This window comes from Ursus americanus, chromosome 7 (genome assembly GCF_024610735.1).
Source record: "Ursus americanus isolate L20-20 chromosome 7, mUrsAme1.1.p, whole genome shotgun sequence".
Lineage (NCBI taxonomy): Eukaryota > Metazoa > Chordata > Mammalia > Carnivora > Ursidae > Ursus > Ursus americanus.
The window spans coordinates 11,993,594-12,020,533 of NC_142133.1; the positions used below are offsets into that span (position 1 = coordinate 11,993,594).

At 38.0% G+C, this 26,940-nt stretch overlaps 1 protein-coding gene across 2 annotated transcripts in view; it reads left to right on the forward strand.

Annotated features, from left to right (window-relative positions):
* Nucleotides 1–26,940, forward strand: part of TMEM131 (transmembrane protein 131) — a 234,989-nt gene that overhangs the window by 176,523 nt on the left and 31,526 nt on the right. For both annotated transcript variants that reach the window (XM_087863335.1, XM_045771747.2), the window contains exons 18-31: nt 2,704–2,808; nt 4,167–4,253; nt 8,570–8,722; nt 8,823–8,898; nt 9,097–9,214; nt 11,029–11,167; nt 11,282–11,391; nt 11,878–11,944; nt 17,106–17,257; nt 17,682–17,824; nt 18,267–18,453; nt 19,554–19,739; nt 20,539–20,697; nt 21,114–21,697. In XM_087863335.1, coding sequence (XP_087719461.1) covers nt 2,704–2,808; nt 4,167–4,253; nt 8,570–8,722; nt 8,823–8,898; nt 9,097–9,214; nt 11,029–11,167; nt 11,282–11,391; nt 11,878–11,944; nt 17,106–17,257; nt 17,682–17,824; nt 18,267–18,453; nt 19,554–19,739; nt 20,539–20,697; nt 21,114–21,697 — 2,266 coding nt within the window. The remainder of the gene's footprint in view (nt 1–2,703; nt 2,809–4,166; nt 4,254–8,569; nt 8,723–8,822; nt 8,899–9,096; nt 9,215–11,028; nt 11,168–11,281; nt 11,392–11,877; nt 11,945–17,105; nt 17,258–17,681; nt 17,825–18,266; nt 18,454–19,553; nt 19,740–20,538; nt 20,698–21,113; nt 21,698–26,940) is intronic.

Consider the following 26,940-nt stretch of genomic DNA (forward strand, 5'->3'; position numbering starts at 1 on the left):
TAAATAAAATCTTCAAAAATAAATAAAAATAAACCCCAAACAAAAGACTATTCCTAAGACACAGTTCTACCTTGTCATAGAAAGTTCTATAACAAAGAAAATTTAAATAATCTTTTTGTAATACAAGTGTCATTACGAGAGAAATTCACTTTGATACTAAACTAACCCTGTGTTCACTGAATTTACTTGGCGAAAGAGATAGCCGTCCCTGCACATTGGTAGAAAGTGTTTTCGATTATACAGAATATTTCTGGCCAGTTTTCTGTGAGACAAACCTTGTTTGATCCCTTTGTAGATCTGCCCATGTACTTTTACTCTGTCATAAATATGTACATTTGGTCATAAAAGAGCGTGAAACAATAAAAAACAGATATATCAGTCAAAGCCCTTACCCCTACTGGAAATGGAACTTGGAGTTTATACCAATTCAGAACAGAATGAGTAGAATAACCTTGTGTGAGAAGGAGCATGACATATCTCATCTGTAAGTTAAGGATAGAATTTCTTGTGGCAGTCGTACAAAACAGAGAGAAAATGTCCTTATGCACTGATGGTTGACAAATACACTTCCGTGGAATGCCATAAGCTATAAAAATTTATTTAAATACTTTGTGCCAGAAGGACCCTCCAAAATAACTATTTTAGAGGGCATTTTGGCAATATGTACCACTCCTGAGAATTCTTCCCATAGAAGTAATTTAAAGAGCTAAAAGCTTACTGGTATAAAACGGTGCTGCCCAAGACAGTAGGAACTAATTAACATGTGGCTACTGACCGCTTGAAATGTGGCTAGTCTCAGTTAAGATGTCTTGTGTCAAATACCCACCAGATTTGAAGACTTAGTTTGGGATTGTAAGCTGTTAATAATAATATTAAAATATTGATAATGTTTTAATATTGGTTACATGTTGAAGTGTTAATAATTTAGATATATTAGGATAAATAAAAAGTATTAAAATTTTTTAAAAAGAGCCGAAAGCTGTGAAAATGAAGATGTTTGTAATAGTGTTATTAATGATTTCAAATACAGTCAAATACGTAAAGTAAATCATGATTTTATGATTGAATATAAAGTAAATAAAAAATTATAAATATGATTGTGTGTAGAAACTTGGAAGATGATTTATGAAAAAGTGGAAAACTACTAAATAAGGTATATTCTAATTGCAGCTATGTAGCATTCAAGCTCCATAATATTTGTGAACAGTGGTAATTTATGGCTATTTATATTTTAATAATTTATAATGTTTTAAATTTGATTCAAAAATAAAGCCTCCTTTTAAAACAAGTATATGTCCATGAAAAGTAATATTTGTCACTCTAGCTGAAGTTTTATTTTTAATAAAAATAGAATGCCAGAAAAGGGTAATAATTAAGCCAGCCATTAATGTGTTTCTTTCAAACAGTAAAGTTAGTGTAAAATCGTATGTATATGTACTCCCAGCTGTTTGAATTTTACTGTTTCCTAGTAAGACATTATAAATCTAATAATTCTAGAAATCTGGATCATTTCTTAGCAATAAATAGCATATGTTAACACATGCTATTTAAATTTGAGAGGTCCATTTAATAACATAAAGCCCATTTGACAATTTAGAGTTTTAGAATTAGCTTTTATATAAAACTATAAATTTAAAAACGAGGGACAGAAAGATGAGATCATTGTTACGAACTCTTAAAATAGGAAGTTGTAGTGAGGTGCCAACTTCAAAATAGCAACTCCACGAAATGATTTTTTTTTTTAAGCTTATAATGCTTTAAGTTTCAGCTGTTTTCCCAAAACCCAAAGCTATGAATTAAATTATCATCCTGTTCCTTATGAAACACACATTGCCAGCAATTCTTTGTTCTTCAGACCCGTGTTCTGATTTGGGCCTTCTACACAGTAGAGTAGAAAGCATTAGAATTAAACAAAACCAACACAGAAAATACTTTTTTTTTTAATTTTTTTTATTATATTTCTACACAGTAGAGTAGAAAGCATTAGAATTAAACAAAACCAACACAGAAAATACTTTTTTTTTAAATTTTTTTTATTATATTATGTCACCATACACACAGAAAATACTTCTTAAAAGGAGAAAGTGAGTATGTTTAGTCAATCAACGTTTGTTATTTTAAGGTAACTATGAATTCTAGATAAAATATAACTAATAATTAAAGTGCAACTTCACAAAATGAATTACTTTTCTTTGGAAATTTCACAATTGAAAAGTGCTTGACAGAAGGAGAGTGGACAACCACTGTCCCACACCACACACAAAAATCGACTCAAAATGAATGAAAGACTTAAATTTAGGACTGAAGCCATAAAACCCCCTAGAAGAAGGGGGTAAGTCCCTCGACATCTGTCTTGGTGATGATTTTTTTGGATCTGACTCCTTCGCTCCAGCCCTTACCCTCTCTGTCGGTGCAGGTACACGCATGATATGTGAAGACCATACCCCTTTCCGTCTTGGCAGATGGGAATCTGTTCCTCAGGGAGCCAGTTTTCTTGGTGGCCCATGGAATAAATGTAGTAAATAAGCATCTAAGAATGGGCATTATTTTGAGATATTTGTACAAGATGGTATTATAATTCAGTGTCACACAGTATATGTTAGAATTTGGAGGTCAGGTCATCACAAATAGTGTTCTTTACCGTTTTAATAGGAAACTGCAGCTAACAGGGCTAATGAATGATGTCATTTCTACCACATACAGGTAATATTAGCTTCAGGCTATTTTGCAGTGTTCAGAGTCAAACTTACTGCAAAAAAACTGGAAGGGATTCATGATGGAGCCATACAGATCACCACGGACTATGAGGTAAAGACTATGAGATACATGTCATCGCGGTTTTTCTGATAATTCAGTCCTTTTTTGTTTTTATAGAAACAACTGAGTTTACTGATAAAGTTATAGTTTACCTGTTTCATACCTTAAAAACTGAGCTTTTGAGAATAGTTACAAAATCTTGGTGTTCATTAGCTCCTAGTTTTCTGATAAAACCCAAACCTCTTAACTAAAAACAACTTCAGAAAAATGGCTTTGGCACATTCATAATTGCTCTGTTGGAAATCTGCTTACACATAGTTATAGCATTGCACAGATCCTGACTGAAATTCCTGAATGAGGTCATTGCTTCTTCTGCAATCATTAATATATTACTGTGTAATATTTCCAAAAAGGAAGATACAATCAAGAAATCACATCTTAATTTGAGTTCTTACGATTGTATTTACATGAGTCATTCTAAGTCAAGGGCAGAGTGAAGATCATTGAGCTTTTGAAAGACTCTTTGTGGTGTTTAACATGTTGCATTCAATGAGATTTTTGAATGGATATATTTCTGCCACACTTAAGTATTTTAATTTAATATTTACAACTTCTTCAGGAAGTCGAACACTGCTAAACTCAACAATTGCTTCCACTGGTCTCCTAACTGTTTTCAGCCATACAGCCCCCACATGAAAGAAAGCTAATTCGGAATAAATAGAACTGGTCATTTAATTATAATTGTGTAAATCATATATAATAATAATAGGTTGTTGGGAGTGTGTCAAATTAATTACCTCCAAAAGTGAAAAATTCATGTTTATCACTCATGAGAGCAGTAAGTACATTTCATAGCTAAGACAAATTTTTGTTAGTATGGATAAAAATGAGAATTAGGAAAAAATATCTTAAGTATCTTTGTGAGTTACATACAGAGTGTGAGTTGATATTCAACATCTATAATGTTCAACTCTTTTAAATTAAGTTGATGTTAATTTATTGCTGCATACAAAAAATACAGAACTATATAACTCTAGAAAATGCTAAGTGTTGCATACATTGTTTTAGGAGTACAATTTGACTTTCTTAAATTAATAGTCTACAAAATTACCTATATTATGAAAAATCTATTCTTCATTCCCTCCCCATTGTTTCATCTCATTTACCATGTTTTCAATGAGTCACTGAGAAATACATGGAAATGTATTGTATTTCAGAGCATTTTATGGAGTACATTGATCAAATTAAAGTTTTCGTGGGTAATTTTAATATTGCTTTTGAGTTGGTTATTACTAGTATAAGTCCCAAGATGACTTTTTTTACATCCTCAAAAATAATGCAATAATGGTCAAGATCAATCTCAGACTTAAACACTTAATTTCTTTATGGTCTGCTTCTTCACTCCACAGATCCTAACAATTCCTGTGAAGGCTGTAATTGCGGTGGGTTCGCTGACTTGCTTCCCAAAACATATGGTTCTTCCACCTTCCTTTCCAGTAAGAGATTTAATTTATAGATTTTTTTTTTTTTTTGTAATCTTTTTCTTTGCCTTTACCTCTAAGTTCCTAGATTCCAACAGTAAAGTCAGTTATTCTTTATTAGTAGCTTATTTTAAGGTAAGACATTGAGCCAGGTTCCATAGGAGGTATAAAGAGGAATAAAAAATAGTCCCTTCTCTCAAAAAGTTTTCTATCTAGATTGGGAAATGGGCCCATGATTCATAAATGTAAAGCAGGATGTAGAAATTACCCTAAAAGGTGTAAAAATGAAGTGCTGTGAGTGAAATATACATGTAATGGATGAAGGTGCATGTGAGCTGGCTTAGAATTTCTTTTGGCAGGACAGAGAGGGGTGGTAAGAACTTGCATTCAGGTCCCTGGGATCAACCTGAAGGTACAGAGACAGTAAAGTCTGAAATGGCTTTATGTAGCAGTGAGTTGCCCAGTTTGACAAGAATAGAGGGAAATTTTAAGAGAAGATGAAATGACATGTTGGAGTGATAGTATGAAAAAAAAATTACGGAAAACAGTGTGGATGTCCCTTAAAAAGTTAAAAATAGAGCTACCCTATCATCCAGTAATTGGACTATTGGGTATTTACCCCAAAGATACAGACATAGTGAAGAGAAGGGCCATATGCACCCCAATGTTCATAGCAGCATTGTCCACAATAGCTAAACTGTGGAAGGAGCCGAGATGCCCTTCAACAGATGAATGGATTAAGAAGATGTGGTCCATATATACAGTGGAATATTACTCAGCCATCAGAAAGAACAATTACCCAACATTTGCAGCAACATGGACGGGACTGGAGGAGATTATGCTAAGTGAAATAAGTCAAGCAGAGAAAGACAATTATCATATGGTTTCACTCATTTATGGAACATAAGAAATAGGAAGATGGGGAGGAGAAGGAAGGGAAGAATGAAGGAGTGGTAAACAGAAGGGGGAATGAACCATGAGAGACTATGGACTCTGGGAAACAAACTGAGGGCCTCAGAGGGGAGGGGGGTGGGGGATTGGGATAGGCCAGTGATGGGTATTAAGGGGGGCACATATTGCATGGAACACTGGGTGTTATACGCAAATAATGAATCAAGAAACACTATATCAAAAACTAAGGATGTACTGTATGTTGACTAACATAACATAATAAAAAATTATTATTTAAAAAATAATTTAAAAATTTTTCAAAAAAAGAAAACCACCAAAAAAAATCAATGCATTTAAGTCCATGAAAATCTAAAGTTTTTAAGCAGAGGCTTGACATCATTAGAGCTGAGCTTTAAACATTGTTTCTCTGGCAGAAGTAGATATAGGGTGCATAAGGAGGTGACAGTAGAGTGCCTGAGGCCAATCTGGGGACTCTGTTCATAGTCCATATGAAAAGTGTCAGGAGGAGATTTGAGCTTAGGGCGTTGGCAGAGGCAGTAAAGCCCTTTCATACCTCTAAGCCTTGGCTGTTAGTCTGTTTTGAATGCCCTTCCTCTTCCCCTACCGTCAAAGAACTCACATCTTCCAAGATTCAATTCCATTGTCATCTCCTCTCTGAAGATTTCTTGACTCCACTAGATGGTTACTAAGTGTTACATGTATGATCTTGGAATGATTTTAAATTACTCTCTTGCAGCAAGCCTCACATGTGCTTTAAATATTGCCTTATGTGTTGGTCTTCCCAGTGAGACTCTGAGATCCTCTAAGAGGAAAGGGATAATTATCCCCAAAGCAGGCAATTAGTAGGTAAATGGTGGATGAAGGAGCAAAATAATGGAGAAGAGACCTTAGGCAAGAGACATTTCAGATTTGAACTGTGCTTGAATTATCCTGAGAAGGTCCTATTAATTGAAGCAGGTATGGGTATGGTAGATAGAGTCAAAAATATGACTTAGAGTTTGAACCTAGAGAATAAAGAGAAAAGAAACGGGGAAACCAAGAGCTTGCCGCCTTTTGCAGGAAGGTGATGTGGTCAGTTCAGGAGATGTGGGGGCAAATGTAGAAGTGTCCCTTACCCTGTAGAAGGAGACGTAGTGGGTTATGAGAAAACTATGTTGTAAAAATCTTAATGCTATATACAATAAAACCTAAATTTAGAATTTAGCACCTTAAAAAGATCAATTTCGAGTTCATAGGTTCAGCATATTTGATTCTTAATTCTTTGTCTTCTTGTCATTCCACTTTGCACTGACTACATAGAACTCAACTTCATTATTTATCCAAAAAGACCTTGTTCCTTTCTTCAACTGCCTTTTCAATCAATGATCTCCTTAAACACAGCATAAATCCTGGAAGGGAATAATTCAGTAGATGGCACAGTGAAAGGCCCATGGATGGAGTAAATGAGAAAGCATCTGTATAAAAACAAGGTGCTGATCAAACTTTTAGACATCCTCAGATGGCTTACATGACCAGATATTTACTTGGAATCACAAATTAAGTTGATGTTACTGCCTTAGTTGGGCTGTTATAACAAATTACCATGGATTGGGTGACTTAAACAGCAAACATTTATTTCTCACAGTTCTGAACGCTGGGAAGCCCAAGATCAAAGCACCGGGCAGATCGGTGTACGGCGAGGGCATTCTTCCTGGTTTTGCAAATGGCTGTCTTCTCACTATATCGTCCCATAGCCAGAAGAGCCGGGACTGAGGGCAAGCTCTTTTGTCTCAACTTGATGATGATGATGATATTGTTCCATTAGCTAGCATATAGTAATAATACATCATTCGTTTTTGATGTAGTGTTCAACGATTCATAGTTGCATATCCCAGTGCTCATCACAACACGTGCCCTCCTTAATACCCACCACCTGGCTACCCCATCCTGCCACCCTCCTCTCTTCTGTAACCCTCAGTTTGTTTCCCCTTTTAGGTTCACTAATCCCATTCATTAGGACTTCAACCTTATGACCTAATCACCTCCCAAAAGCCCCACCTCTAATACAATCACATTGAGGGTTAGAATTTCAATGTATTGGGGGGGGGGTTCACATTCTTTCCATAACAGTCACCAGGTTCTGTAAAATCTCTTGTCCATTGGAGTATACTAGTGCCAATTGATGAAAACAGTACATCCAAATTAGCATTTCAAGTACTCGTGGTTTAATACTTAGTATTTGAATACCATCATAAAATGAACTTTTATATCTGTTACCTCTTTTGACTGCCCCCACACTCACACACCCCTGAGAGACAAGACATGTACTTGAGCAAAGTGATTATTACCGATGCAAGCCAGGAAGACACAGCTGGTTAGAGGCCAGGCTCAGGCTTTCAAAGGCTTTGTGTTTCCTCCTCCTGTGTTCTCCCTGCCCCAGCAGCATACCCAACCTCTGATACCTTTCTGCTGTGTTTACCTCTGGCTGGGCTGCAAATGATGAGTGTTACTTTTAACCTCAACCCTCATTCAACTCTTTTTTCTGTGTACTCTCTTAACTTCTGTGTCTTCTAATACCAGATATTAGCTCAGTGGGTACGGTCATTTTGGAGACTTCTTCAAATGACTAGGAATCTGATTATAAGATAAAATTCTTTACTCAAAAGAAAGTAAAAACTATAATATAATTATTATTGAGGATTATTTAAATCATTTAATTTTTTACTTAAAATCTGATACCCTATCATAAGGAGAAACATGCAGCTGATAAGAACAATCGTTGGTTATCTGGTGATTTAATCTGTCTGCTGTGTTACTAAGATATTTGATAACCTGTATTTTTAAAAGATGCCTAATTTCTTTTTGGCACAAATGATATTTCTCTTTTAAAAAGAAGATGCTTCCTAAGTAAAATAAATCTGATTTTTTTTTGTCTTGTTTGGCTTTTGACTTCAGAATTAAATTATTTCATCCTGAATTTGGATGCTTTGAGAGCAGCCTGGCCTTGGCATAAACAAACCTTGCTTAACAAACTGACAATGACCATTTCCTTTATTCAAAGCTATCTCTGTTTGTTACCTTTGTTGGCAGCTTCATTATTTTAACAAATGTGAACATTTATCTTACTTTCTTATTTTATTTCATTTTCACAAGATGACAGAGATTTGTCCTGCTAATTTTGTATAACAGGCCATGAAAACAACAAATAAATAAATATACATACACACACACACACACACACAGAGAGAGAGAGAGAGAGAGAGAGAAAGTATAGATATATTAGGGAGGCCTCTGATTACAAAATTAGAGATTATCAAGTGATAAAAATTCTGTGTCTTTTGGGGTTTGGTTTCTGAAAAATATGTCTGTTAGGTCTAAATTTTGTGCTCTTAAGAAAATCCAACCATATACTAATGAGTTTGTTTGTTTCCTTCCTTCAGGGGAAAATAGTTCATCAAAGCTTGAATATTATGAATTCCTTCTCACAGAAGGTAAAGATACAACAAATACGATCTTTGTCAGAAGATGTGCGATTTTACTACAAACGATTACGGGGCAATAAGGAAGACTTGGAGCCAGGAAAAAAGTCAAAGGTTTGAAAACATTGTATTTGAGGATTCCCATCTGTTAGTATTGTGTTACTGTGACCTTCTGCGGATTTGGGATTCACGGTTCTCCTGTGCCTCTTTGTAGATTGCAAACATTTACTTTGATCCTGGACTGCAGTGTGGGGATCATTGCTATGTTGGCTTGCCTTTTCTATCCAAATGTAAGTTATCTTGCTGTTCTCTCTCATCCCCTTCACTCCACCCAAAATATTCTTTGATGAAAGGCTGCCACTTTGAAAGTCCATCTCTATCCCTTGGTACTATGGAAATCATTTGAGGGAAATTGACAAGTGGATATTGATTGGCTGAGCCCTATTGATAGGGCTGAGTTTGTCATAACAAATGTTTCCTTATTTTAGCCGAACCCAAAGTACAGCCTGGTGTAGCCATGCAGGAAGACACATGGGATGCTGACTGGGATTTGCATCAAAGCCTGTTCAAAGGATGGATGGGAATAAAGGAAAATTCAGGTCATAGGTGAGTGGTTTTGCTTTAAGTATGTTTAACTATCTTTACAAGTTTGAAATGTCTCTGTTGATCCTACTTTCTAATGTTTACTTCTCTATAGCTAAGAAAATAATATCTCATCTTCAGAAAATTATTAATGAGGCATCTTGAATTGCCATTTTAATTGCATGTTGCTCAGAAATATACACACTACCATTTTTCTCTTTTCTCCAGTGCTCTAGATACTTCCTTAAAATCAAAGAACCACTTGAAGTTGTCTTTATAGAGGATGAATGCACTGTTCACCTTAGATACAGCCGTTTGCATGAGAAAGTTTTTACCTACCACTGACCTCTGCTAAAGGCAAAGACAACATTTCCTAGGTTTAATCCTGTGATGGAGACCAGTGTCCGTTTGCTCATTGTGAAAAGAGCTGCCTCCTCCCTTTCTAAGTGCTGAGCCCTTAAGGGGTACCCAGAGCCCAGTTCATTAAGGCTCAGCCATACGTCATTGGCAGGCAGAAAACGTGCTAATGACAAATCACTACCACACCTGGATTTAAAAGCAGGAACACCCTTCCTCAGCAGTTTAGAAGTACGATCTTTCTTGTGCTCCAGAAGAGAATTTGATTAGAATATTGATAATATGATAACTGATAAAAACTGCTCTTCTTCACTTGGCTAATTTGAATGTATTTGTCAGTATCCAAATAAATTTTTCAAACCATTAGTGATTGAATCTGAGGGTTTTGTGTATCTGAACTATCTACTATCAAAAGTTTTCTTAAGACAAAAAAGTTAAATTTCTACTTTAAAAGAGTGAAAATAAGTGGAGAGAGACTTCTAATGAACTCACTAGTTCTTGGTCCCCTACATTTCCATTACAGACCTTACAGTGTATAGACAGTCTCTAAATGTTAACATTATGAATAGATAACTTAGAGTGCTGCTGAAGAACCTCTTCACCTCCCACCCACCAAAACCTCTGCCTTCCTCCCTGTGTGCCCAGTGCTCCACAGCTAAGAAGCTGGGCTTCCCACCTGCCCCATACCGTCGTATCCCAGGTGCACAGTGACTGTGGCGTTCTCCCTGCTCCTGCCTTTGTGTTCCCTTGTCACCATGCATGTTACAGAGAATTTCTGTTCCTAGCCTTATAAAACCTGTACTCTTACCAATATTAGAGTGTCACAATTCAGGAGTATTGTGGGTTAATGTGGGTTTCAGTGTTTGGGCCCAGGAACCTTAGCCCTGTGTGTGATATTATTTCCTTAGTGAATATGTTATTCAGGTCTAAACAGCTGGCTTATGAATACTGGTAAGTAGGGAAATATTCAAATGAGGCCCTGAATATTGCTGAAAACTTTACATATATCTGTGCAAAACCCTCATATGTATTACCACTTCAACTGGCATCCTCATTGCATATCAAGATTTTCCCTCTTTTTTTTTAATCTCAGGGGGGAAAAAGCCATATGCCAAGCAGTGTACTGCCTTTTCATAAGTTCTACTGATGAATATTCATCAGCACCCTGCTGTTGGTTTCTAGATCTTTCCACTAGGCTGCAAGATCCTTTAGGATCCTTTAACACCATATGTTATCCTTCACATATTCAGTACAAAACCAAGACAGGTGATCAGTGATACTTTGGCAACTCTTTGTGCCAAAACAGAGACATCTTCATACATGTCTATTAAAAGTATATTAAAATGTCAGAAGTAATAAACCTATATTTATTCAGGGCCAGAGTAAAATGTCTCAAGTATACAAGCCTAATAGAATTTCTTATTTTCAGAAAACTCAAATATTTCATTTTGATATAGTAACTAACAAATTATTTTTTCTAGATTGAGCGCTTTGTTTGAAGTAAATACAGACCTTCAAAAAAATATACTATCAAAAATCACTGCTGAGCTCTCCTGGCCTTCTATAATTAGCTCACCCCGGCACTTGAAATTTCCACTTACTAATACAAACTGCTCCTCAGTAAGTATTCAGAGTAACATTGGTTTTTGGAAATTCATAATAGGGCTATAAAGTATCTACTCTTACTTTTAACTGTGGACACCTTTCATTTACTGTTTTGTTACTTTGTTTAAGGAAGAAGAAATTACTTTAGAAAATCCTGCAGATGTTCCTGTCTATATTCAATTTATTCCTCTGGCTTTATATTCCAATCCTTCAGTCTTTGTAGATAAGTTAATATCAAGGTAAGCACTGCTTTAAATAATCAAAATGTTCTATATTAGCATTGAATTATTATTTTACACATTTTAAAACTTCATTGCAGCTCGTACAGTTATAGATTTGGCTTAGAGAAATTCTAGATCCGTAATTAAAATTGAGAGGAGGTTCTGGGGAGAGATACTGATAATGTGTTAAGTATCTAGAAGAGTTTTCAGTTTAAGACAAGAAAAAGTAATGTTGAATTCCTTTCTAAAAAAATGTAAAAAAGTAAATGATTATGAAGAGAAAGCAAGTGGAACCTTTTAAGTATTTTAGTTTTTAAAAATGAACAAAATATTAACTATAAGTTGTGACCTTTAATTTTTGGAAGGCTATTAATCTGGTAATATTGACCTCAGAATCTGCCAAAAGGTAATTTGCAAATCAAATACAAACTTGATAATTACTTTAATTACCTTTTAATTATGATGCTGTTTATAAAGAAAAATATGTACATTTTTTATTTTTAGGTTTAACTTGAGTAAAGTGGCAAAGATAGATTTAAGAACACTAGAATTCCAAGTCTTCAGAAACAGTGTAAGTATGTAAACTTCATACTATCCCTAAGAAATAACTCTATGATATGATCATTACAAATGTGGAGGGAAATTACTGACTATCCTTAAATTTGGTTGAAAGGCAAGTTACTGAAGAAGTCAGAGCAGTCCAATAATTATTTTAGAGGCAAAAAACCCCTGGAGGAATGAATGGGATTCAGATCAACATGAGGCACACTGGGTAGAAGGTCCCTGTTTGCAGGCATCACTCCTTCAGTCCACGAAGGTGTGTAATAATGGCTACCAGAAACCCTGAGAATGTCTAAACGAGGTATATACCAACATAATTTATGTTCATTAAGCTTCAAAATATTGAGCTTGGTCATTTAAATTTTTATTTTGGATACTTCCAAATAAAATTGTAAGCTCCGTTAGTGCCAGACCCATAGTTATTGAACAGATTAAACTCATGGCAAGCCCTTCAAATGGTTCCTTGGTGTGTGGGAAGACTGTGGTGAATGTTGACTAGATAAGTCAATCTGTGGCTAAGGAGGCCAGGAAAGAAAAGCAGTGAGAAGGTTTTTAGTATTTGGGGGCTGTATTGAAGAATGCTTCCCAGTATTTCATGAGCATCTAGTGTGTCTCAGCATTATACCAGGTAAAATCACGTTTGTAATTTCATGTGATCATTACAGCAGCCAGGCAGAGCAATTACTAACTACCCCAAGAGGTAAGTATTTCCTTGTTCTGTTGCTGGGGAAAAGCAAAGCTCAGGAAAAGGAAGGAACGTGCCCAAGTTCATACCTGTGATAACTGGCAGGACCAAATTCAAGTCTAGTTCTCTCAGATTCCAGAGCCCTCGCCCATACTGTCATGGCACATGGTCATTGCTGATTAGGAGTCCCTAATTAGCCTGTCAAACCAGATATTCTGTAGTTCTTGAAATACTTGTGTTCTTTCCCATAGTTTTGTGTTTTAGTCTATAAAGCATGTGTAAGCTAAACCTTTGTAGAGTAGTAGGTTTTTATATTGTCTGTAAGTCAATTTTGCATAAGAAAGTAATTTTCAATATATCTTTTTTCTGGCAAATAATAGAACACCAGACTGAAACGTAGGCAGTCATATATTCTAGTCTCCTGCGTTTCTCTTGGAATCTTTTCATGGCGGGTTTTTTCCATGCATAAAATAACAACCTAATAAGCTCCAGGTTATTTAGATTCCAGATAATTAGAAAGCTCAATAATCAGAAAGTCCTTTCACTCTGCTTTTATAAGGGAGGAAATACACATAAAAAGTAAATGAGCTAATATTTACCTTTTTTTCTTATCAAATACAAGTTCTTCAGTGTTATTTACAAGGTATAAAACACTGAAGTGTAGGCACTGTGAGAGTTAGGAAGATGAATAAGAATACTCTAGATCTCAGAAATGTATTCTAAATATGAAATTCTAGATCTTAGGGTAAAATTAGGATAAATTCTATCATAGTTCTCTATAGTGGTTATAAAACCTGTGGTCCTCAAAGTATTTGGTCTCAGGACTCTCAGGACTCCTTTACAGTCTTAAAATTATTCATGACTACAAAGGTTTTTTGTTCATGTGTGTTACATCTAGCAGTATTCACCGTATTAAAAATTAAAATAGATCTTTTCTACAAAAGGGCAAAAAATATATGAAAAGATGCTCAACATCACTAGGGTAATGCAGATTAAAACCACTATAAGATATCATCTCATACCTGTTAGAATGACTATTATCAAAAAGACCAGATATAACAAATGCTGCTGTGGATGTGGAAAGAAGAGTAGGAATTTAAATTGGTACAACCACTGTGGCAAACAGCATGGAGGATCCTCAAAAAAATTAAAAATAGAGCTACCGTATGAGCCAGAAATTCCACTTCTGGGAATATATCCAAAGGAAACAAAAACACTAACTCAAAAAGATATTGCACCCCCATGCTCATTGCAGTGTTATTTATAATAGCCAAGGCATGGAAACAGTCTAAGTGTCCATCAATGAGTGAGTGGATAAAGAAGTTGTAGTGTGTGTGTGTGTGTGTGTGTGTACACATATACAATGGAATATTATTCAGCCATAAAAAACGAGGAAATTCTACCATTTGTGACACCATGGATGGACCTTGAAGGTATTATGCCTTGTAAAATAAGTCAGACAGAGAAAGGCAGTTCTGTATCTCACTTATATGTGGAATTTAAAAAAGAAAAAATCCCAAACTCCTAGAAAAAGAGATCAGACTTGCGATTACCAGAGGCAGAGGGGCGAAGGACGAGGGATTTGGAGAGAAGTGGTCAAAAGGTATAAACTTGCAGATACAGGACGAGTAAGTGCTAGGGATGTGATGTACAACATGTTGGCTATAGCCAGTGCTGCTGTATAATAGATAGTTGTTAAGAGAGTAATCCTGAGTTCTCATCACAAGGAGAAAATTTTTTTTCGTTTTATTCTTTTTTTCATTCTTTTCTTTTCACTGTATCTGTATGAGAATGTGAATGCTGGCTGAACCTGTTGTGGTAACCATCTTACAATATATATAAATTGTATCGTCATGCCTTAAGCTTATACAGTGATGTATGTCAATTATTTCTCAAAACTGGGGAAAAAACTGAAAGATCTTTAAAATATTGATTTAATTCATTTAAAGTAATAATAATAAATTCATTCCATTTAGCATAGGTAACATAAAATTTTAAAATTGCTGTGTTTTCCCAAAAAGATTTTTGCAAGAAGAGCAGATTGTTTTACATTTGTATAGATCCCTTTAATGGCGCTCAGACCTAGTACACCGATAGATTCCCACTGCTTCTACATTTAGTCTCTCATGATACATCGTTTTGGTTGAAGTATATGACACGTATCTGACCTGACCTGGCACAGATAAGTAGTTACAAAAGAAGAGTGTCTTAATTGCTTTTTTAATTATTTCTAACAGCATGTATCAGTCATTTGGAAAATATTGGTTCACCGAGATATGCGGAGCTTCCAAATGTTGACATGATTCACTCTACAAAATCCACAAAAATCATATTCATTTATATAACTACCAATCTCATCAAGGAATTCTTTAACTGTTGGAAAGCTGTGAAGTTCACAGGGGTAGATTCAAGTTTTCCAAAATTCTGAATTTTCTCACTCAAATTTTATCATTGGCAACAAATACTTCAGTTATTTTTCCTTAATTGGACAGATGCACTTCATTTTTGTGAAAATGTCTACCAAATTCCCAAGCCTGAACAACCACAGATTGACTGTCAATCATTCTTTCAACTGTAAATGGTTTTCCATGAGAAAAGCAGCTAATTCAGTTTGTATCTCAAATGATAGCTTTTCAAGACAACATGGCGCTTCAGTAGGCAGCAGGAGTGCTTTATGCATACTTCCCATTTTATCAAACAATACTAAAAACGCATGTGCCCAAAAATTGGGGTTTATTAAGATTTGTATCGTTAACTGCTTAATCAGTAAGAATGTTTTTTTAACTACAGGTACATGGCAGTGAAGAAGACAGTAGGGAAGGTAGATACCACTGCCTTACTTCAAGCTGAAGGGTCAGTTGTTTTACCCGCATTGATTTTGCTGACCACTGGTGCAAATGTCGACACAGTGGAAAAGGCAGATAGCATCTGTCAGTGTTACGAAAATAATTTTGACACCATGGATACCCTGAAAAGATTCTGAGATCCCTGTTGGTCCCATTGGTCACTCTCTAAAAAGCCACTACTGCAGAATTATTGAGAATTAATTGAGGCCTTAATGATATTCCTGAGGTATCACAACATCCTCAAATGTTTGCCAAGTCATCAGACTTGAAATTAGCTAGTATTTATTGGAAATATATGTAGAGTATATAATGTGTCCATCAGTTACTCAGAATAGTTTATCTAAAAGAGAACTTATTGACCAACCATTTTGGAGCAGTCAGGATATTCTGTTGTCCTAGTAAACATTGATAGAAAAGAATGTTAGATGCAAAAGAATGTGTTTTGCCTCAGAAGCATGAGTTAAAAAGTAGTAGCTTCATGAAGTCTATTGACTCTAAGTTATGTTTGTAGAATTATGGTAACACAAGTAGATAGATGTATATGTTTTGAACCTAACTATGCCAAGTGGAACAGAAAGTCATGCAAACCTCACTCCCCTTCCACATGTTAGCAGAGCCATGAAGAGCAGTGGACATTTGTAGCCAACTGTTGCCAACCCTTCCCCCCAAAAAAGTTTAACTTAATGTTGCTTAGAAATCAGAACGGTGTATCCTTAAGTGAACTATGGTATTTTTAATAAAAAACGAATATTTAAATCTTATCTGTAACTGCCTGTCTAGAAGCCATCTTTTTGGTGATGGGTATTAAGGAGGGCACATATTGCATGGTGCACTGGGTGTTATATGCAAATAATGAATCATGGAACATTGCATCAAAAACTGGGGATGTACTGTATGGTGACTAATATAACAAAAATTATTTTTTAAAAATGAATCATGGAACACTACATCAAAAACTAAGGATGTACTGTATAGTGACTAACATAACATAATAAAAAAATTTTAAAAAGCCATCTATTAAACCTATTATTTAAACTGTCAGTCATCAAGTGTTAAACAGTAATTATGTGCTGAGCTTTCAAAATAAAATTCAAAGATAGATTGATATGAGTTGGAAATATTTTTACAAATAAAAAAAAAAATCTGATACACCCTGAAGACCCTTCAGCTGATAGCCATCAGAGGGTGAAGGAACAGGAAAACTGGCCGAAGGTGGGAGCAGCAACCATAGGACTTCAGGGTGCTGGATGCTGGTTACACAGCTGTTTGCTTTGTGCTAAAACATTGAGCTATGCTTCTTAGGTTTGTGTCCTTTTTATATATGTGTATTACATTTCAAAAATTTTTAATGTTAAAAGTAAGAAGATATGTATACAAAAATAAATGCCTAGTACAAATATGGGGACTTTGGTGACGTGGGGATCAAAGCCCTTCTGGGGACTTAATGCACAATGAGAAGGGTCATCACCTGTTGCCCACTTCTGTTTGCAAGCTAACCAGTATCTAAATCATGAGGGGTAAAATTGTTCACACATTCGATCAATTCAAGAAACTAGTACTGGGCTGTGGATGGGATAAAGGAAAAAACTTCTTTCCAAAGAATATAGTAGTGACTTCTATTCTTTTCCCAATGATTCAAGGCTCATCCACTGCAGAGTTCAACAGGGTTTACAGAAGGCCTCTCTCGACATTCAATTTTAAACCTAATTTTAAAACCTGGAGAAAAGAAATCTGTCAAAGTAAAGTTTACTCCAGTTCACAATAGAACTGTTTCTTCACTAATCATAATCAGGTATGTTCTGTGATTTAAGTGTGCGTTGATTTTTAGTACTTATTCAGAAGTCCTACTTTATTTGTTTTAATATGAGGTTGTGTGTCTGATTTATTAAATAGGGTATTCACTTTGTCCAAAACCACACACACCATACCACACCTGATGAAATGTACCTCTGTGATTCCGTTTATAACTTGAAAACCTGAGTAGTGTTCTTACTGTACCATGTGTGACTCTTAAAAATGAAAAGCTCTTCCTTCTCTGTGTGTAAAGATTTTTAAATTCTTAAAATGTAAATGTTTCACTCTGAAGTTTAGCATATTCATTTCTACATGGTTTATTAAAAAGCCGTAAAAATTATAGATCAATTATCTGTAATTTACGTGAACTTATAATTTATTATACAAATTAAATGGGAGAAAATTCTGTATTTCTTGCATAGGAATAACCTGACTGTGCTGGATGCTGTGATGGTCCAAGGACAAGGAACAACTGAGAACTTGAGGGTGGCAGGCAAGCTTCCAGGCCCCGGGAGTTCCTTACGCTTTAAAATCACAGAAGCATTATTGAAAGATTGTACAGATAGTAAGTAGTCCTAACAGTTTCAGGGGCACAACTTTCAGTGTTGGCTTCCAAAAATAAATAATTCCCCAAAAATGAAGAGTATTTCTCTTTGCGTACATGTATGTATTAGTGATGAATACTTAAGATTTTTAATGAAATACCCTGACTTGCTTTCAGGGTTGTTTGATTTGGATCTTCAGAGATTTAAAGGTTCAGTTTTCGTTGCATGTCTTAGATGATTTACTCTGAGTATGAAAAATAAAGCACAATTAAACTTTTGCTTTCTAAAATGACATGACAAAGTGGAGTACTTCCTGATGAAGTCTGGGTACCAGCTAATCCCTTTGGCATGAGGCGGTGGTTCATGATGTTTGGCATATGTTTATGGAGAATGTGATAATCCTTTGGACCTGGAGCACATGCTAACAAGATTTATATTCACTCTTGATTTTCTTTCCTTTAGGTTTGAAACTAAGAGAACCAAATTTCACGTTGAAAAGAACATTTAAAGTAGAGAATACGGGGCAACTTCAGATTCACATCGAAACCATTGAAGTCAGTGGATACTCATGTGAGGGATATGGCTTTAAAGTTGTTAATTGTCAGGAGTTTGCACTAAGTGCCAATGCCTCTAAAGACATAATCATATTGTAAGTATTTTCTTATGAAGTGTAGTGAATCACCAGCTTCTCATCAACCTCAAATACTACAGTTGTTCAAACTGTGCAAAGATATGTTTTCATACTCACAAAAAAAGGTCTTTATCCACAAATCTACTCCTTTGATTTGTTTCCACTTAATCGTCAGTTATTTCTTCATATCTTTGTTTTCAAAATTGTGAAACTTCCTGTATATCCAAAGTGGATCAGATAATCTTAGAAACCAGTTTCAGAATTATTTCCAGGGTTGTGTTAAAGCATAAGGTATTGGTAGGAAATTGGTTATAAATTCAGTCTCAGTAATAGAGCGGTCCCTGTATCACACATGTGTAGTTTTTCCATATTGTACAATGGAGGAGAGCATAATGTTTTGGTCAGAAGACAGTGTTAATGCCTGTATCAGGAATAGCTGCAGCCTATTTTAGCAAGTAATTGCTATAACTTGTTAGATTATCGAGTTTATGTAATAAGATGTAACCTCTGCCCCCTTAATTGAGTGATAATTTCATGATCTTCAATGGACTGTCACTCAGTACATAATGATAATACTCATGTAAGGCGTAGTGCTTGGTACCTAAAGGTACAGTAGAGAATAAAAGACCTTTCTTCAAGGTGCCGATCATCTGGTTAGAGAGCATACAGTTAATAAAAAATAAAAATAAAATAATTAGGCCAGAAAGCAGTACTGCAGGAGATGAAGAGAAGATCACCAGGGCTAGGATGGAAAAGTTCTGTGTGTGTGTGTTTTTTAAGGCGTTACTGGGAATATATCCTGAGAGAAAAGAGTGGATTCAGATAAAGGAGAAAAGCAGAGGGAGGGAGAGAAGCTCAGAGGGTGCTTCCTGAATTAATAATTATGCTGATTATTGTTCTTTTTCATGCAGTTGCTTTAGTTATCGACAGAATACTGTTGTATTTGTTATTAATCTCATAGGATAATGCTTTTTCTCCATCTTAAAATGAGGAAGTCGGATAGAAGTACCAAACTCTAAAATTCTCTGTTAGGTTTCAACGGTGTGTGGGACTGGTTTTATATGTAACTGCTGCGGTGTATTTTTAAAACTAGTCTAACTGCCGCTATTCTGTTTCAGGTTTACTCCTGATTTCACAGCTTCTAGAGTTATTCGTGAACTGAAGTTTATAACAACCAGTGGCTCCGAATTTGTATTTGTATTGAATGCATCCCTTCCATACCATATGTTAGCAACCTGTGCAGAAGCCCTACCCAGACCCAACTGGGAGCTGGCTCTGTACATCATCATCTCGGGAATCATGAGGTACTTGTGTCTTCTTTTGAGGTTGGTATTCAGGCATCACTTGACACTGTTCCTCGCATGCCCGCCGTGTGCCAGTCACTGTTCTGAGAGCTGGGAATCTGTCAGCAAGCAGGACAGACCTTTTTGCCTTGATCAAGCCTGCGTCTGCTAGTGGGAGCAGTCAGAGCTGAACCCCGCTTGAGTGGCTACGCAAAAGTCTTCTACCTTTAAAATTTCTCATACGAATTAAGTACATGTTAATTTCTTAAAGGAAAAAAAAAAAACACTCATAATTTGCCAGGTAAAGTTACTTGATTTGGGCACAGGTAACTTACTCAACATTATATAATATTTTTTTGAAAACAGACCTAAGCAACACGAAACGTGAGAAATATTTTTTTAATCCTCAGCAAGCTTATCTTTTTTTCAGTATATTTATGTGTTTGGAGAATCTGATACACTTGCCTCTAAATTTACATGGTTACCCCACACATCCTTTAAGGGAAAAAGAGTTGGTCTAGAGAGTTAAAACCGCAAGGTAAAAGCTTCTTCTTGGTAAAAGGAAAAAAGTATCTTCCGAGTGTCTGTTCTGATAGAAGTAATTATTTCCTCTATATAAGCCTCCATGTAAGTTGGCATTCTATAAAAATGAGCTTTTATCCATAACACTTTGTTTTTGTCCAGTCCAGTAAAAATTGTCACAGGCATCTCGGTTTTTTATATCCTGTTGTACTTTACCAAGAAGCTCTGCCTTTAATATCAGATTTTGTTACTCTTACACTAACATGAATCCCAACTCTCCACCTTCTTGCCCCTACAGTGCACTGTTTCTCTTGGTAATTGGAACAGCCTATTTAGAAGCTCAAGGAATTTGGGAGCCATTTCGAAGGCGACTATCCTTTGAGGCCTCGAACCCACCCTTTGATGTGGGAAGACCATTTGATCTCAGGAGAATCGTTGGTATTTCATCTGAAGGAAAGTATGTTCACATGCTGGAAATAAATTCTTAGTACACATAGATGTTGCTGATATAATTAAAAGAAAAAATAAGTTTTTCTTTTCATCTTTGCTCAAGGGGGAAGAAATCTTAATTCTAATTACTTCACAATCTCTTGTGTATAACTGTCTTCTCTACTAGAACTCACAACAGATCCCATGTTTTTCTTGTGCTGTTGAAGGTTAAAATATTCTTAGATCACTGACTTGATCCTAAATTTTCAGATAGAATAGAACCTGTAAAATTGTGGAAAGTATCCCATTTCTTGCTGGTTTTTTTTCACCTTAGAGTACTTTATATTTCTCTTGTGGCTATCTTGATGAGATAAAAAAAATTTTTTTTTAATCTTAGATTTTGTAAGTTGCTATGTACTGATCTGCATTCGGTCCTTTTTTCAGCTTGAACACACTCAGCTGTGACCCTGGTCACAGTAGGGGGTTCTGTGGAGTAGGCGGCTCGTCATCCCGACCCAGTGGAGGGAGTCACAAGCAGTGTGGCCCACCGGTCCACCCCCACAGCAGTCACAGCAATAGAAACTCAGCTGACGTGGAAAACGTCAGAGCAAAAAACAGCTCAAGTACCTCTAGCAGGACTTCTGCACAATCTGCTAGCAAAGCAAGCCCCCTTGTCTTAGATTCAAACGCAGTGGCCCAAGGTCATGCAGCAGGCAGAAAGTCCAAAGGAGCCAAACAGAGCCAGCACAGCAGTCAGCACCATGTCCACAGCCCGCTGGAGCAGCACTCGCCGCCTCCACCACCACCACCAGTGCCTCAGCACCAGGACCCGCAGCTGGAAAGGCTGTCACCCGCCCCCCTCTCACACCCTTCCCACCCAGAACGTGCCAGCAGCACACGGCACAGCTCAGAGGACTCAGACATCACCAGTCTCATAGAAGCCATGGACAAAGACTTCGACCACCATGACTCCCCACCCCTAGAAGTGTTTACAGAGCAGCCGCCATCACCATTGTCAAAAAGCAAAGGTAATCATCCGTTCTCCCTGTCAGAAAAGCGTGATGCCTGAGGGGGAAGCGGGTACGTGATTAAGGAGCTATTGTGATCGAAGTTGTGATATAAACAGCTGATTTAGTAAGTGTTCTTCTGGCTCAAATTTACCTCCAGTTTGGACTTCAACTTTTCCATACCTGATGCAAATAGAGAGGTATCCATTTATCATAAAAAAATATTTTAACTTCTTAGGTTATTTACCAATTGGACATCTGTTTCTATTTTCAACTGTCTGTGATTATTGTGTTGTGATAGGTTGAGCTTTTTGTTGTTGTTGTTAAACTAATTTGTAATACAGTGGTGAAATGGAGACCATTTTAACTCAAAAATAATATTTCCAGGGTGCCTGGGTGGCTCAGTCAGTTAAGCATCTGCCTTCAGCTCAGGTCATGATCCCAGGTTCCTGCTCGGTGGGGAAGTCTGCCTCTCCAACTCCATCTACCTCTATCCCTGCTCATGCACTCTGTCTCTCTCTCTCTCTCTCTGCTCTCACTCAGATAAAATCTTTAAAAAATAATAATATTCCCACAGAACCTGTACTTTAGAGCAGGGGTTGGCAACTTTAGAGCAGGGGTTGGCAAACTACAGCCAGGGGGCCAAATCACCACCTGTTTTTATAAATAAAGTTTTATTGGAACATAGGCATGCTCATCGATTTCAGTATTGTCTATGGCTGCTTTCATGCTACAACAACAAAGTTGAGTAGCTGCGAGAGACCATAATGGCCACAAACCTGAAAATATTTACTATCTATCTCTTTACAGAAAAAGTTTGCTGATCCCTGCTTTGGAGTTCTGTATGCTGTATTAGTTACCTGTTTCTCAGTAACAAATTACCCCAAGACTTTGTCACTTAAAATGCCCACATTTACTATCTCAGAGTTGCTGGGGGTCAGGCACCTGGGTGCAGCTCAGCTGGGTTCTCTGGCTCGCAAGACAGCAGTCAGGGTGTTGCCTGGGGCTGAAGTCATCTTGAGGTTCAACTGAAGGTGGATCTGCTTCCAGGCTCACTGAGGTGGTTGATGGCAGGATTCAGTTCTTCATAGACTGTTGGACTGAGGATCTCAGTTCCTTGCTGGCTGTGGCTACCAGCCTCGTGGGTCCTCTCCATAGGGCATTTAAAGCAGTTGGCTTCACCAGAGCAAGGAAGCTTAGAAGGCAAGAGAGAGAACAAGCTAGCAGGACAGAAGTCACAGTTTCTTACGACCTAATCTTGAAAGTGACATCACATCACTTTTGCAGTGTTCTGCTCATCAGAAATGTGGTCCAGCCCATACTCCAGGAGAGAGAATTCCACAGAGCATAAACACCAGGAGGGAGGGGTGCACTGGGATTCATCTTAGACATTACATAGCACACATACACAGAGGTAGGCTGTTTGGTAACTTCCAAAATCAAAATATAAAGACCAGTAAATGGCCTGTAGCTCTATTTCAATTTAATCCCTTCACAGCCTGAACTTTTTGCATCTTCCTCTCTCTCCCGTAGCAGCCCTGCCAGTACACATTATTCTAAGCCTATTTCAGGACCTCCCTCACTGGCATACCAGCGAGGTTTTTTGCCTTTCGTTTACACAGGGAACAAGGAACTTGGCCATTCTGAGAGACCAGAAGAAACCCAATGTCTCAGAGTCCAGGACTTTTCTACTAGAGAATTTCCTAGTCCCAGTGATAGGAAGACTAGTTACATAGAGTCCTCTTAGAATTACACGCATTTAGATTTGCAAAATAGTAAAATGTTTGAATATTATTTAACTTTTTCCGGAGAAATGTATTTTTTGCTAACTTATTATTAAGAGAGCTTACTTATTTTAGGGTAATTTTCAGAGTAATAGTAAATGAATCCTTAAAGTTCTTTTTATTAGATCAAGGTACATAATGAGTTTTTCCCATATTGAGGGTATGAATAAAATAAACGTGTATTATCATTTCTTTTTTTAATAATAATTTTTTATTATGTTAGTCACCATACAGTACATCCTTAGTTTTTGATGTAGTGTTCCATGATTCATTATTTGCGCATAACACCCAGTGCTCCATGCAATATGTGCCCTCCTCAATACCCGTCACCGGCCTATCCCAGTCCCCCACCCACCTCCTCTCTGAAGCCCTCAGTTTGTGAACCATGAGAGACTATATTATCATTTCTTACCAGAAAGAATTTGGCAGTCACACTGAATACCTCACTGCCTATGCCTAAGATAGTCCACAAACAACAGTGTGATAGGTCCATTTTTATTTTCAGGGACATTCATCTGGAACATAAATATTAAAATTTAAAAAATAATTTTAATGATCACAGTGGTCTTAGAGTCGACCTACTAAAAGATATTTAATGGTGCAGTATGGGTACCACCACATCGTTAGTGATTCTCGAGCCCACGAAGACACAGTGATTCCAGGCATCCCTTGAGTGGCCTTTCTACTTGTTATCCTTCCCACTGCTTCTGTTTGGAGAGAAGGAAGGAAACAGAATCTTTTTATTTATTGTTTTTTTTAGTAAGTGCTTTTATTGAAGTGTAACATACCTATGGAAAACTAGCCTCTTAAATGAACTTTAAAAGGTAGGCATTGATCTCCAGGTTGCAAAATAGTGGTGTGTCATAAAACCATAGGCTTTTAGCTGGGCAGAACCTTTCTATGCTCTCTAAAGCTTACCCCAGGCCCCTGCAAGTAGTCATCATGTTCACATTAAATACGAACCTTCTGTTTTCAGAAGCACCCTGTTCCCCCTGCCCCTCCCCAGTATCTTAGACAAAAAGTCTACCTTGTAATAAGGTTATGTAATTTCTAGCTTTTGGAGACTGCCCAGAGTGACTTCTCTTCCAATAAATATGACCTCCCGAGGTCTTGCCTAGATCATAGGCCATCCAGCCATTTCCCTAGTCATTCCTCCTGTCACTGCTCCTCGTGGAAGGTGGCACCCAGAAATGTATGAGCAGGGCCTCATACAGCAGGGCAGCCAGTAAACTCTGTACTTGCGTGGTTTCTTCCCCTGCAGTACAGAATCCTAGGGACTGGACAGAGGCCGTTGCTGGGTTGAGGATTAAAACCTAAGGAATCTCTGAACTTGGTGCAGTCGCTTGTCAGTATCTGCATTAATTGAAGAAATGGTGGAATCTGCAGCCATGCCCATTTCTGGCTTTGGTAGCGTGAGGGGCAGCCTGATCTAGGGTGGGGAGACGCAGAGTGGCACACAGTCGTGAGGCCAGGCTCAGCCATAAGGCAGGCCCAGATTAAATCATGGCTCTGCCCCTTACCGTGTGACCATGTGAAATTTACTTCTCTGAGCCCCCATTTGTTATCTTTAAAGCAGAGAAGATAGCTACTACCTACACCGTGGGATGTAGCTCCTGCTAGGATTGTTACTAGGGCAGGAAATAGTGCTCACCGTCTTCAGCCTGCTGATGTGAAGGGAGCTGTGGAACACCCCGGCACAAATGTCTACCTGGAACGTAGTGGTAAGGGTGAGAAATGGGGCAAACGGGGCTGGAGACAGAATCCCGAGGGCAGGGCCAGCAAGGAGAAGGCCAGCAGACAGTGTGACAGAAAGCAGTAGAAGATGTGGTTGCCATATCCCGGCAAGGCCAGAAGAGGCAATGGTAGAGCGGAGCTACACAAAGCCTGGCAGCTAGGACATTACTTGACCTTGGCAGGATAGTTTCTGTGAAGTGATAGAACTAGAAACCAGGTTACTGTGGCGTAGAGAGTCTTTTCACATCAGACGGTCAATAGTGGCCACTTCTTAGAGTATGCATTGCAGGCAAGTAAGTGAAAGAGGGCATTTACTTTTTAATCTGTAGTTTCCATGTTCTTCAACTTTTAACCAAAAAAGTAGGGAGATGAATATTTTTTTATAGATTTTATTTATTTATCTGGAAAGAATGAGCAGTGGGGAGGGGCAGAGGGAGGGAGAGAGAGAAGCAGACTCCCTGCTGAGCAGAAAGCCCAAGGCGGGGCTCAATCCAGGACCCAGAGATTATGATCTGGGCCAAAGGCAGACACTTAACTCAGCCACCCAGGTGCCCCAGGACGAATATAGTGTGTGGTAGTATTTTTAATGAAAAAAAATGGGGAGCATGGTGTTTGGAAATATCTATGAGTGAAGGACAAAAAGCCAGTAGAGCTGAGGGTGATGATGTTGGTCAACACTTAGATGTTCCAGGCCCGACTGCACATGCCTTGTGCACCCTGGTGATTGGCATTGCTGTGACCCTGTGTCTCCAGTTAGAAACCCAGTCCAGAAAGAAAGGTTGCAGCAGGCAGATATGGAAGGCCATGCCCAGCCTAATTCTAAGCCCTCAGCTTGTAACTGCACTGCTCTGCCCTGCCACCTCCAAAAAGAAGAGAAGCAAGTGCCTGAGGAGGTGGGTGGGGTAGGGCCCGATTCAGTAGATTATCAAAGATTATCACAGGTATGTGGATGCAGCGGAATGGGTAGAGAGGAAGAGGCAGTACCCGGGGTCCGAGGAGCTTCTGTTTGAGGTGAAGTCACAGCTGCTCAGACTGAGGGGAGAAGTGGTAGGATAGAAACAGGAAACAGACAGTTTGGAGTAGTCTGCTTCCAGCAAGCTCACGTTTCTGTGGACTGGGAGTCCATGGGACATGAGAGCGGACTGTGCAGAGCAGCCTCTCAGGAAACATCGGGACCCAGCTGAGGGTCGCGGTGGCACTCCCTCACACTTTTGCCCCTTTTCTCCATCCTCCACTGTAGCTCAGGAGTGAGGAGTGAAAGCTGGAGAGTCAGATTATAGCCCTGTCAGAGTTCTGCAGGGCAGGAGTGGCAAAAAGACCTGGGTGAGACTGCCACGGGGGTTGCTGGCAGGAGAGATGCGTATGCCAGACTGTGGGGAACTTGCAGGATAGAGAAGGACCTCAGGCCAGAAGGAGCCCCACAAACAGGGAAAACATGGACAGTCAAGGGATGGGATATCCGGCATGTCAACTGCAGGGATGGTGGAAGCGAGAGAATGACAGGAGACTGTGGTCTGCGGGTGAGACCTGAGACTGTAGGGCTTCAGGGAAAAGCAGTTCTGGGTGTTAACAGGTTCTTAGGTGCAGCCTTGGAAATGGGATGTGGAAGTGTAGTGGAAGCAGTTAGCAACAGTAAGGCCACAGAGCTACAGGTCCGCAGTCCCTTACACAACTCTCTGGAAGCCTCATGTATTTGGGAATTCAGATCCTGGAAAGGTATACAGTGCATATACCTTATGAGTCATA